Source organism: Sminthopsis crassicaudata, chromosome 4 (assembly GCF_048593235.1).
Source record: "Sminthopsis crassicaudata isolate SCR6 chromosome 4, ASM4859323v1, whole genome shotgun sequence".
Classification (NCBI taxonomy): Eukaryota; Metazoa; Chordata; class Mammalia; order Dasyuromorphia; family Dasyuridae; genus Sminthopsis; species Sminthopsis crassicaudata.
In genome coordinates, this window is record NC_133620.1 from 333,390,498 (window position 1) to 333,404,589 (window position 14,092).

Sequence of the window (14,092 nt, forward strand, 5' to 3'; positions counted from 1 at the left end):
ATTTCATTTTATTTATTTATTTTTGCTGAGGCAATTGGGGTTAAGTGACTTGCCCAGGGTCACACAGATAGGAGGTATTAAGTGTCTGAGGCTAGATTTGAACTTAGGTCCTCCCAACTTCAGGCTGGTGCACTAACTACTGTACCAACTAGCTGCCCCCAAACTAGAAATGTTATAATGTAGAAATGAGAAGGAAGTGCATTCTAGACATAGAGCACAATCTGTACAAAAGCATGGTGATGGGAATTGAAAATTCACATAAAAGGGCTCAATAAAATAGGCCAGTTTGGCTAGAATATAGTGGTATAAAGGAGAACACTTATATTAAGCCCCACAAAAGGCAGACTGTAATTAAATGGTAAAGAGTTTCAAGGAGAAACCTAAAGACAAGGGAGAAATCAAATTTCCTGAGCTAGGAAATGACAAGTACTTTTGAACCTCACAACAACCAAGTGAGGCAATAGTTTTAGTATTATTTTGCCTTATTTTACAAATAACAAAACAAGCTCAAAGTAGTTTAATTAATTTTCATTTAAAGTACTTGTCAAATCATGTTATCCTGGAATCAAAGGCAGTCTTTGAACCTACAACTTTCTTGGCTCCAAATTCAATGCTTTCCCTTTTTATACCACAATGTCTGGGTTTCCATAGGACAGTACAGGAAGGCAAGACTGCACATATAGGTTGAGGCCAAATTTCAGAAGGCCTCAAATGCAGCAAAAATGTTTAGATTTTATTCCATAAAACGTGGTAAAGAAAGGGTGTCAAAAGTATATGTCATTATCCCTTCCACATCAAGACTTTGCCCTATCACAGTTTTGATATATTGAGTGTTGATATAAGAAATTAAATGGGAATTTTGCAGAAGCCACAGACAATATGCAAAGGTCATCAGATAACAAATAAAAATTTTAGAAACTCAGAAATGTATAAAATATATGTACAGTATTATATAATATCAGCACATTTTATCTTTTAATAAATAAAATATTGATAACAATTAATTAATAAATTTTATTAAATAAATAATAAACAATAAATTAATAATTATTAACAAATAATAATAATTGCTACCTCTTTTCTTGTATGAAGGGAGGACAAAAAAACCTTTTACACAGATTTTCCAGACCTCCGGGGCATGACACTACTATGATATGGAAGGGATAATTGTACATATTTGGAGAAGGGATTAGGGTTAGAAAAAGAGGAAGGGAATGATGGAGTTTTGAGACCAGGAGTCTGGCAGTGGTTTGAGCACGGATTGGAGAATGAAGAGTCCGAAAGTGGAAAAACCAGTTAGGTGCAATAGTCCAACCAGAAAATAAGAAGGACCCAGTCCAGGGTATCATAGAATGGAAGGGAAAGGATGGAAATGGGAAGCATTAGGCAAGAAAGAATTATTGGATTTTTGTTGACAGTCTCTGACGTTTTCCTTTCTCAACAAATGTGAGCAGTGTTTCACTTACTTGGAGTAAGTGAAAAGGGAGTAAGCCCCTGAGAGAAATAGAAAGGTCAGAGGGGAGGCCATTTGTAGGAAAAGATGGAGAATTCCCTTTTAGCTACTTTGAACTTGATGCTCTAGTGGAAATCATCAAAGCAGACACTCTGGCTGATAGTTAGAGATGTGGGGTTACAGTTTGTGAGAAAGATTAGAGATATAGACATAGATTTGAGAGTCATTCATGTAGACATGGTGGTCGAAACCAGAAGAGTAGGTGAGACTGAAGAAGGGAAGAGAATTTATAGAAAAAAGCAGAGGATCAAGGATTGAGTTTTGGGGCATAATAATATTTAGGGGATGAGAGGAAAAAGCAAAACCAGTGAAGGAGAAGAACAAAGAACAGCCAAAGAGGAAAAGTAGCATAAAGCAAAGGCAGAAAAACATTTAAAGAAGGGGATGACTGATGACTGAAGGCAGAGAAGTCAAGGAATATGAAGACTAAAAATATATATATATATATATATTTTAAAGGGAGTCTCTAGTGACTTTGGAGAAAGTAGTTACAAAAGAGCCATATTGACTGGAAAAGACCTCAACTCTAAAGGCCAGGGTCTCCCATTGTATCCTGGGCCATCCCAGTTGATCTGACCAATGATTCTACAAGAGGGGAGGCTGATGACTTTGCACAGCTCTGTCTCATTTAAATCCAATTCATTCACAAGTCAAGACATCACCCTCCTGATGTCATTTGTCCTCTTCAAGAAGGAAGGTTGAATAATTTGTGAGAGTTTCTAAGCAGAAAGAAAGTGGTAAGTGAGGAAGGCAGTGAGTATAGATAATTATTGAGAAAAAGAAGAAAAATAGCCGAGAAGGAAAGGCAGCTAGATGGTACAGTGGATAGAGCACTGGGCCTCCAGTCAGGAAGATCTGAGTTCAAAGTCAGCCTCAGACATTTACTAGCTAAGCAAAACACTTAGCACTCTTTGCTTCAGGTTTTCCCATCTGCAAACTGGGTTGGACAAAGAAATGGCAAACTATTTTTAGTATCTTTGCCAAGAAAACCTCAAGTGGGACCATAAAGAGTTGGATACAACTGAACAACAATAATAGCTGATAGGGAATCTAAGAGAATAGCAGAATTAAGGATTTTTTTTAAAGTAAGAGAATGAAGTATGTTTACATGTTGTCCAAAATATCCTCTTCATAGCTGCCAAAATGATATTATTAAAACCCTGCTTAGTAGACTACAGTGATTCCCTATTTCCTCTCAAATCAAATCATCTGTTTGCATTTAAGCCAACCTGACTCCAAACTAATTAAAAATCTGGCTCCAATCTACCTTTCCATTTTTATTATGCAATACTTGTTTTTGTTCCCTCTTCAGGCGACCAGACAAGCAGGTCTTTTCATACAGCATTCCATCTTGCACCTCAGTGTCTTTGCATAGAGTGTCCCCCATGTCCTTATATCCTTGTATCAGGATTGTATGTCTTCTCCATCTCCATCTTGTAGTGCCCCTTCTTTGAAAGTTCACCTCAAACTGAACCTCCTTTATAAGTAAGGTCTTCCTCTAGCTGCTATATCCTCCTCCCCATGCCCAATACTTCATATTTATTTTGTATAAGTGTGCATGCTGTATGCTCAATTAAAAGGTAAGCTCCTTGAGGGCAGGGGCACTCTATTATTTATGTCTGTGCAACTTTAGTGCCTGCTTACTGCTTATATGCTAAAGGAAGAAATGCAATAGAAAGGGAGAAATTGAATATGTACTCCTCATTAATATAGTGTTGAGTATTCCTGCCTGTTATGTAGGAAACCAAGGTTCTCGGATCATTTTCAATGATTTTGGAAAATCAGAGAAAGATTTGCACAAAATAATGAAGAGCAAAATGAGTAGAACCAAAAGAACACTATATACAGTAATAGCAATATTGTTCTAAGAATGACATTGAATGAATAAATTATGTTAACTATTATAAATACACAAATTAATTATAAAGGAGAGATGAAGAAAGATGCCATCGGCATTCAAAGAAAGAACGGATAATTAAAAGCATATGTAGAATAATATTATATGTGTGTGGATGCGTGTGTGTGTGTGACTATTTGTATCTAATGCTAGTCAAATATGGGAGGGAAGAAAAAAAAAGAAATTTATAACAATTTTGTTGTATATTAGAAAAGAATAGCAAGTTGTACTTAGTAGATTTATGGTTTCATATGCAAATTTCTATTGTACTATGTTATGGAAATGCTTATTTTATTACATAAATTAAAAATAAATTTTAATAACGAGGAAAAAAGATATAAAGATAACATACCTGACTAAATATTATTAGAACATATTTCCCTGAAATGGGGACAGGCTGTTCTGAATAAGTTCTCTTTTCCATCTAGTTTTCCTCATGACCAAAATTAATGTACTTTTGAGATGTTTGGCTCAAGGGTAAGGACACAGTTCGATTTTAGAAAATAACTTTTCCCAGGGTAAAACTAACTGACCTGTTTGAGGACTGGCATGAATCTATTTAATTTGATAAACACCTTTGAAATGCTGACTATGTGCAAGAGTCTGTGTTAGCAGCTGGAGGGGACCAAGAGAATGAGACTAAAAATTAGAAGAAAAAACCCCTTACATATTCCTTAGTCTAAATATTGAACTCCCTTTCAGCCTTATTTCCTCCTAAGCATACTGCATTTCAGGCACAGTCTCATCCTGCTCCTGTCAGCCTTCAACACTCTTGCAAGCCAGCTCTCTCATGGCTGGAGCATATTCTCTCCTCATCTCAGGCTACTGAAAGCCTCCCAGGCTCAGCTCAGATGTCACCTCTTCCATAAAGCCCTCCTTGGTCTTCCTGGTGAACAGTATTTAACTTAAATATTCACTCTCCTTTTCAAATTAACTTGGAGCACTTTGCGGTCTGTCCTTTGTCCCTAGTATGTATATGACTAACTTATTATTATGTATTTAATTTTTCAAATAGCACCCATAGATATTATTTTTCTTTGTATGCAGGGATCTCAGAAAAGCCATTCCAGCTTCACAGTAATCTGTGAGTTCACATCTACTCAAACAACGATTCAGTTGAATAACCTAAATATACTTTAAAAGTCTAAATGGGACAGGAAGAGAGTATGGTGGTATAGATACAGTCAAGTAACTGAATGTAGGGGTGGCGAAAAATTTGGCAACAATAAAAGATTTTTGGACACAAAAACCAAAAAGTTAATTCAAAATCAAACACATAATGAATCCAAGGTGTTTCTGCCAGTGCTGGCCCATGTTGCATCACCTTGGTTCTTGAATGTACAACGCACAAGTACTGCCAGAAACACCTCAGCTCAGATTCTAGATGGGGTTGTGCAAAAATTTCTTAGGTGAAAAGGGGTGGTGAGTAGCAGTAGCATGTTTAAGATGCCCTGGTATACAGAACCCAAAGAGGAGAAATACTAGAGATTATATAGTATGGTATAGGAATTTTAAACCTGAGGTTTATGAAACTTAAAAAAAAATCTTTTGTGTATATAAATGATTCCCTTTGTAATCTTATATAATTATAATTATATACATATATATATATATAAAATTGATTTTTATATATCTAACAAACATTATTCTGAGAAGGCGTCCAGAGACTTCACTGGATTGCCAAAGGGTTCCATGATCAAAAGTGTAGTGAAAAGAGAATTTGGCATTTGGAAATCGAGGTTGGAACCCAGATTCGGATAATTATTGGTTATGTGGCTGTGGACAAGTTATTTCATTTCTTTCAGCCTTAGTTTTCCTCATGTGTAAAATGGGGATAGGAACATAAGCACTAACTTCCTTACAAGATTGTTCTGAGGAAAGTAATTTGCGAAACTTTAAGTGCTAATGTGAGCGATTATCATTAACCTGTCAAGCACAAAACCTAAATGTGGGCAAAGATAGAGAGCATTTAAGCTTGTGACAGTAGCTCACCCAGATCCTTTGCTCCTCTAGCTGAAAACTCATTTGGGATTCCATTGAAGACTTTTGGTCTTTGGCAGAAAAGACTTAGAAGGCTGGGGAGGGTATCATCATAACCCCGGTCCTGCCAGCAGCAATGGCACGGGCAAAAGTGTCCAAATAAATTTCTCCAGCAGTTGGGATTGTGAAGTCAGCACAAGCTGGAGCCTGGGAGATTTACTGCAAATTAAAGTTGGCCCTGAGCCAACCAGAACCGGCTGGGGATGGGGCAGGGGAGGTGATGGGTCAGAATTCTAAGCCATCGAGAAGTCCATACAGGGTCAGAATAAGAACCCCAGACCTGTGGATACCTAAGGCTTCTGTGATGACAGATAGTCTGGGGCACAGAGTTATGCATATGAGGAATTTGCATATATTCTTATCATCATCAAGCAGAAGCACAGTTGGACATGCTCTACTCAACAGAAGAGACAAAATTCCAGGATAACAGGCCATACTGGCCTGCCTTTCCAGGAACTGGTGACAGTCTGCTTTATCACCACGGGAGAAGGCTAAAGTTAGGATACAGGATGGACTGGCCAGAATAGGCTACCACAGCTGCTCTGGACAGAAGGGAAAAGTGAGGAGGGAGAGAGGAAAGGAAAGAGAAGAGGAAGGGAGGAGGCAGAGATATAATAGAGGGAGAAAGAGATGGTGAGGAGACAGACAGAGTTGGGAAAAGCGACAATCCCTTCTTGTAAATTGGCAGGCAGTCTGGGGGATTTCTGTCAGTGACAGGAACGGGGTTTTGAAGTGTAGTCACTCGTGGGTGGAGAAATTAGCTAAAAAAATATCGGCTGATTCTGCTCTCAATCCAACACAAATCACTGAGTGGGAGGAGGAGGCAAAGGGCGCTTGGAACTGGGAAAACAGAGAAATCTGGTTTGCAAGTTACAATAGGAATGCCTGCTTTATCCTTGTGCCTGTCAGTTGGGGGGTGAGGAATTGAGGTGGGTTCCCTCTGCTTTCTTTGAGTTTCTGAAGGGCTCCAGAGAGGAAAGGCATAGCAGAGAGATGTTGTGATGATTACTTTTCTCTTGGGGTAAAGTGGCTTGTGAAAAGCTGAGCTGGGAATATCTATATCTATATTTGGGCAGACGGCATAGTTCTTTAATTTCCCATGAAAGGCAGGCTCCAATGCCACCCAGGGACTGAAGGGCAGAAGGTGCTTCCCTCTTGTCCAGCAGAGACACATAAGGTAGGAGGTAGGTTGGTCAGGAGTCAGTGTATCCGGGTCTACACAAGAGTTTCTCACTTTATGCAGCCCAATTTTCTTTCTCCCAATTTGTGTTTTTCTCTTGCTCCATGACAGATAAGAGTCAAAATGATTTCATGATCAGAAGAAATTCAAAGGAAAACACATCTCCTTCAAATAGTTAAAACCTCATTCTGCCTATTAAGAAATTTCAGCTCAAATCCATAAAGTCAGAAAATCAACTTTGTGTCATTGCCCCTGCACAATCAGGAAAAAAAAGGATAGACTTCTTTCTTTGGGGAAGGAAACAAATTAGACAAGAGAAAATGTTACTACTACAGGAATAAGATGATTTCCAAAGGTTTTTTTTTTTTTTTGGCTCCAAGATGTTATAATTTCTATTAAAAAATGCTAAACTATATGGATTTACTTGGTTTTGGACACCACTAGGACTCTAAGATCCTTTCCAATTTTGGGATGTTGTGGTTCTTCTGGCTATAGGACATCTTTTCTTGGAAGAGTTGGTTTGGATTCTAAGGAACCTTGAGTTGGAAGACCAAATATATTCTGGGATAATGAGGACTTTTGTGGGAATTTTGGAGGATCATGGATTGCAAAATCTTAGCATGCTAAGGTTATCTTTTATTTCTCATTATTTATGGGAATATAGAAACCAGAGGTGGGATAGTAAAGATTTAGGAAATAATTAGCATTGCACCTCTTCTCGGCAGTATTGAGAATCTCAACCTAAGCATGGATGATAAATGATGCTTGCTTTTCTAAGCAGGAGTTGTACAGATGTGGAAGGAAATGAACATCTGGCTCTTCCAGCTTGCAGCTGCTTTAATGCTAGAAGGAGGTGTTTTTCGCCTATCAAATTACCTCAGTGATTCCTTCTGACCTTTTCCCAGTCATGATTCTTGAGTCCATCACCTTTTTTCAGACACTAAGAATAGGATAAGGAATCTGAGTTCCTGGGATCTATCCCTGGATGGTTTGCGGAAAAAGTCCAAATAGTTTTGCACATTTTTTTTAAACTCACTGCTTAGTCTTACTTTAATTTCTAATTCTTTCCATTTTAACCCATTTCCTCTGTTTCTCACTTTCTTTCCCAGATTCTGTCTCTGCCAGGGAGAAAGCAATTCCTTCTTTAAGACTTAGTTGCCCACCCTTTTCCCAGTGAGCCAAGAATGGCTTTGCTCATGGTTAAGGAAGATATCTAGGACTGAATAATGTTTGGAAAAGCACCCTACCTAATGATTCCAAGATCCATTCAATATTTAGCAGAGTAAGGCATCTTAGGGGGCATCAAGTCCAGTCCTCTTGTTTCATAGATACAGAAATTCAAGCCTAGAGAAATAATGGAATTTGTGCAAGGTGGCACTGATTGTAGAGCTAGGCTTAGAACCTAGCTCTGTCTACTCCTTGTCCCATGCTTACTATGCCTAGAGCAGGCAGAGTTCCATCAGTCTTACCCATCATCTACTGGAGCTGGACACAGAATTAGACCAGGATCTTGTGACAGGTTGCACTCAGACTGAAACTGTGTTGTGTAAGAATGTCTAGGGTTAAATTGTGACCTGGAACCTTCTACTCACTTGCTATAATCAGCAGAATTGTTCCCAGCTATTGATACTCTTGAGTCATTCCCTGCTAATCCTACCCATCTCCTCCTCCTCCTTCTTCTACTCCTGATGCTGCTGATTTCCTGGCTTTGTAAGAGTAATCTTCTTTCTCCAATCCCACTTTCCCTTCTCTCATTCCCATCTATCTCAATTTTATACCTCCAAGGTTCCACTTTGGATCTTCTTGCCTCTTTTACAATATACTTTAGATTTCCTAGTCCATAAACAATAAATTTCCTTTCAATTTTGATGTCTTCCTTGCATACTTCCATTTTATAGAACTCACAGAGACCTGGATCCCCCAAGATGACATTGATCTCCCTGGATATCCTTTCCAATAACAGTTGCAACTTTCTTCTCTCATCCCTCCGATATATTAATTCTCAAAGGTGAGTCAGAATGTCTCCTGTTCTCCATTGTCACTTTCAGACTCTCCTTTTTCTTCCATCACTCAGAAACCTTTCATCCTTTGAGGTTCACTATATCTAGATTAACAACCCAAATCAGATCCTGGTGATTATTATCTATTGATGGCCAGGCATTTATCTCTCTCCTTTCTCAATGACTTCAGGACCGGGTTCACATGCTTCTGTTGTGTCCCAATTCTTGTTCTTCTACTGGAAGACTTCAAGATACATATTGATGTTCCCTCAAGTTCTCTGACCTCTCAAATTCCATAACTCAATCTTTTATTCTACCTCAGCTCCTCATAGGGATAGTAACCCATTTATCTTTCCAACATGTACCAATGTTTCACTTCTGTCATCAAGAATTCTGACACTCCTTTACAAAGAATCTCTTGTCACAATCTCTTATCAGTCCATCTCTCCTTATTCTTTATTCTTCCTAAATCTATTCTTTATCTTCACCATGACTTCCAATCCTTCCGCTTCTCAGTTTGTTCACAAGACATTACCTTACGCTGGATAATTTTCCTCTAAATCTTGACCTTTTCCAAACCCTGGAAAATGCTTGAATTGATCTTTTCAACTTTATGTTATCTTTTGCTTTTGAACCAGTTGCTCTCTTGACCAATTGCTACACATCTCTCTGCAAATTCCAATCTTGAATTATTCTTAACATTCATCTCCCTCTCTTCTCTTCACATGGTGCTGAACAGAGCTGGAGAAAGTCATACAATTGTGTTGATTAGGTTCACTACAACCTTGTATTATCTAATCTCAACAGTGCCCTTTTGGAGGAAAGAAATCTTTTTAATCTTCCCTAATTGAATCTCTAGCCCATTCACCAAACTTCCTTCCTATCCTTTAAGTTTCCTGTAACACCCTTCCCCAAATCTCTCAGCTGAGAATCTTGACTCATATTTTATTGAAGAAATAGGAAATAGAACTCCCTCTTCTCTTCTTTTCTCACATCTCCCATAAACTCCATTACTTGTCTGTGTTGAAGAGGTGGATTAACCTGTCTACATGAACTTTTGATCCCTCTCTACTCTTGTTTTTTATCAGAATATTGTTCTCACTTTCATTATTCTTCTCTTTCTGATCTTTATCTTTAATCTCTTCTTATCTACTCTCGCCTTCCCTGCCACTAAAAACACTCAAGTTTTCCGTCCTTAAATAAATCTTTCACTAGATTGGGCCATTGTCACTAGTTATCTTTCCATATGACCCTCTCTTTTCCCAGCAAGCATCTCGAAGAATCTGTCTACATTTTTTTTTCCTCCAATTCCTCTCACTCACTAATCAACCCTCTGCAGTTTGCCTTGTGACCTCATCTTACAAATAAAATCTACTCTTTCCTAAATTACAAATGATCTTTTATTTGCCAACTCTGATGACCTTTTTCTCTCGAACGTGCTAGTAGATGTTTAGCAACTAGCTCTCTGGGGGAAAAAAAAAGAACACAAGACAAACTTTTAAATTTAATCTCTATGATTAACATTTCTCCCCCATTGTCTTAAGGCAATCAACAAAACAATAAATCAAGTCCTGACTTATTTGCCAGTTTCTGAGGTGTAAATGCTAACCCTGAAAATTTAACATTCAGCTTGAGGATTCAAATCAATTTTTCTCAGTCCTCACCTTTCTCATTTTTTCTTTAGCGACCGATTCTGTTGATTACTCTCTTCTCTTTTCTCTCTGGTAATCCCTAGTTTTTAGTGATTCTCTCCTCATTTTGTTCTCTTTCCACCTATTTGACTGCTCTTTATCAGTCTCCTTTTTGGGAACATCATCCATGCCGCATTTCCTAACTGGAAGTAAACCCCAAAGCTCTGTCCTGGACCTTTTTCTCTTCTCTCTCTACAATCTCTCAATGACTTCAACATGGGTTTAGTTATTTCTATGGAGTCTGACTCTTAGACTAGACCTTCCCACTGTTTCTCCTTAGCTTTGGTTGCAAATTAACTGTTGGACATTTTGAAGTGGATACCTTGTAGAAATCTCAAAGTCAACAGGCCCAAAAAAGAAGTCACTATTTTCCCCACAAACATACCCTTCTTCTGAATTTCTCTATTACCATCAAGTATATACTATCAAGTATCACGAACTTTCTAGTTCCACAACGTGGGGCTCATCGTCATCCCCTCACTCTTCTACCACATATCTGATCACTAGACACATTCTGGCTGACATCTCTATCTCCTGTGTATAATCCCCTTTTCTCGGCTCACTTGGCTAGTACCTTCCTTCAGCTCTTCATCACTCCTTTCCTAGTGTCTTGAAATGCCTTCTAATTGATCTCTCGGCCTCAACTCTCTCCTTATTCCAATGTATCCTTCACACAATTCCTACAATCTTCCTAAAGTATAAGTCTGATTCCTTTTATACTATAAGATCTGGTGCCCCTAGAATAAAATATAACCTCTCTCTTTTTTAAACATTTAAAGCTCTTTTCAATTTATCTCTTTTTCATCTTTCCAATGCTCTTACTCTTCCCTTCCCTGTGCACTATTGTCCAAATGTACTAGAATTCTTGTTATACATTACACATGACCTTCCACTCATATTTCTGGGCCTTCCCATTGATTGTTCCCAAAGCTCAGAATTCACTTCTTTCTCATCTTTGCTTCTTGTAATTCCTACTTTGCTTCAAGAATCAGCTCAAACATTTGAGCCCTTGTTGGAGTCTTTTTTTCTTTTGCTAATAAGTACATACTTCTACATTCCTCTAGTTGCCTTGTATCTAGTTTCTGTGAATGTATGTACACATGTCCATAATACATCCATATATATGTAAATTTGTATATGCATATGATGTCTATATTTCTATATACACACATATATCTATCTATATCCATATGTGTATCTATGTACACACACATACATAACATAACACATGGGGCCCCTAGTGGCACAGTGGGTAGAGTGATGGGTTTGGAATCAGGAAGACTTTTCTTTCTGGGTTCAAATCTAGTTTCAGATAACTATCTTTGTGGCCCTGGGAAAGCCACTTAAGCCTGTTTGCCTTAGTTTTCTCATCTGTAAAATGAGCTGGAGAAGGAATTAGAAAGGTATACCAAAAGGAATCGTGAAGAGCTGGACATGATTGAAAATGGCTGAAAAATACATACACATACACACATATGTATACATCTGTATATATATGTAAATGTATATGTGTGTGCGTATAAATAAATAAATAATAAATATATATATATATATATATATATATATATATATATATATATGTATATATACACACACATGCACACTTTTATAAAAATAAAATAGATGTCATCTCCCTGCTACAATATAAGTTTCTTGAGGAGAAGGGACTATTTTGCTTTTGTGTATATTCCTTTCCTGTCATATAATAGATGCTTAATAAATACTTGTGGATTGATTCCTGGCAATGAGAACAACATCCTGGGCTGAATTCTTCAGGGCAGATAGGTTTCTTTATATGTCTCTCTAGTGGAAACATGAAACATGCCATCCTACCTCCTTTTCTTTTGCTGCCTGAGTTATGGCAGCCTCTGGTCCCAAATATTAGTGCAAGATTCTTAACCCTGATATACAGATTCCTCCTTCTCCCCAAAGATTTGTGGATGGATTCCAGGGAGTTCATGGATGGAAAAGAATCTTCATTTCAATATAATAGTTTTTTTCCTCCCAATTTTATATAGTTTATGTATTTAGAAAATTATTTGGAGAAATAGGCTTCTCTAGACTGAGAAAGGGGTCCTCGCCACAATAAGACTAGGAATCTCTGTTTTAAACCATATGACACACAAACATACACACAAAAAAATAGAACTACTTCCAATTTCCCAGGAGTGGCCTCCGTAAAGCTTCATCATTCTTGGTGTTTCTTTTGCTGAAACCTTAGGATCGGACACTTGTCAAGGGAGCCCACATCAAGAGCTCAGCCTCTTGAATGTCTCTTTTGCAAATTGTCTTTCCCATCCCCTCTTGCTCTGGAGGTAGGACTTTTCCTGCCTCCCCTCTGCACCCACAAGCAGATGAATATACTTTTCTGTGGGCCCAGTTAAGCCCCCCTCCCCGGCTCTTCTCCTGAAGATTGAATGGCCCACTCCTTTTTCAGTCCCCAGGCCTTGTGCTTACTTTCCACGGTGAGAGTGATGGGCTGGCTGGTCTTGTTATCCCCGTTCTTGTCATTAACGGCCTGCACGTAGTACCGGCCCGCGTCAGGAGCCACAGTTGACAGAATGACTAGGGTGTTATCCAGCGTGATGGCTCTGAGGAGGACAGAGAACTGATTGAGAGATTCAGTCAGGGTCACCCCAAGCCTCCCTCTGAAGCAGTGTTGGGCTGGAGAAGGGGAGAATTCTGGGGACTTACTGCATAAGGAAGATTGAAGGAGGAGGGAGTGTGTGTGTGTGTGTGTGTGTGTGCTGATGAGAAATGGGAAATGATAAGAGGGCATAAAGCTAAAATAATAATGCCTTACATCGATATTGAACATTAACATTTTCAATTCATTTACACAGACATTATCTTTTCTGATCCTTATAACCTTGTGAAGGAAGGCAGGATGAAGAATATAATCCTTATTTTTGAGTCAAGAAAATCAAGGGGCAAAGATATCTAACTACTCTTTATCTATCTATGTCTAGGAATTCCTTAACCTTGTCAGGGCTGCATTTCTTATCTCCCTATCTACTTAATTTCACCTTATTTCTGAGCCCCAGCCTCTACTATAACTGATACCAAAGACCTCCCCAGTTCTTTTTCCTTGTCATGGTCCCTTTTTGCCTGTGGAAAAATTCACATCCTCTTCAAGGTCCCCAGATGTCAGAATCAAAATTAGATGTGTGTACGTGTATATGGTGGAGGGTAGAGAGGGATTGGTTTATGTTTGACCATTAATTTCACATTCTCTATGGAATTCTATCTTCAGAAGGTTATGCATGGATTCCCAGGATGAGGTAATTTTTAGGATAGGAGCTTTTGAAAAGCAATGGTGGGGGGAGAAGGGGAAATCTCATGCTGTGAATTAATGCTTCCTCATATACTTTTCAAAAACTGCTATGCTGAGAGGTTCCTCATCCTTCTAGAGGATATTATTTCTAAGAGAACAGGAAAATCATCTGGGACCAGACATGTCCCTATACATAACATGAATTCACATGCTAAATGACTGCTGTACTATCTGCTGCATGAACTTATCTATTTGTATAACATCATATAGTTGATAATTTAATTCAATTAAATCCAACAAATATTTATTATATACTTCTAACAAGTATATAATAAATATTTGTTGACTTTAACATATATACATATATATAGTAATTATATATAAAAGATACCATGTAAGGGTCTGGGGAAAACAGAATGAAGATATATTCCCTGCCCTCAAGGCCGCAGTAGATATTAATGATGATAATTTAGATGAAAGCTCCAAGAATAGGGGAT

At 38.2% G+C, this 14,092-nt stretch overlaps 1 protein-coding gene across 1 annotated transcript in view; it reads right to left on the reverse strand.

Annotated features, from left to right (window-relative positions):
* SDK2 (sidekick cell adhesion molecule 2) overlaps positions 1–14,092 on the reverse strand; it is a 426,366-nt gene that overhangs the window by 131,344 nt on the left and 280,930 nt on the right. Inside the window, 1 exon segment of the mRNA XM_074260670.1 lies at positions 12,779–12,912. Coding sequence (XP_074116771.1) covers positions 12,779–12,912 — 134 coding nt within the window.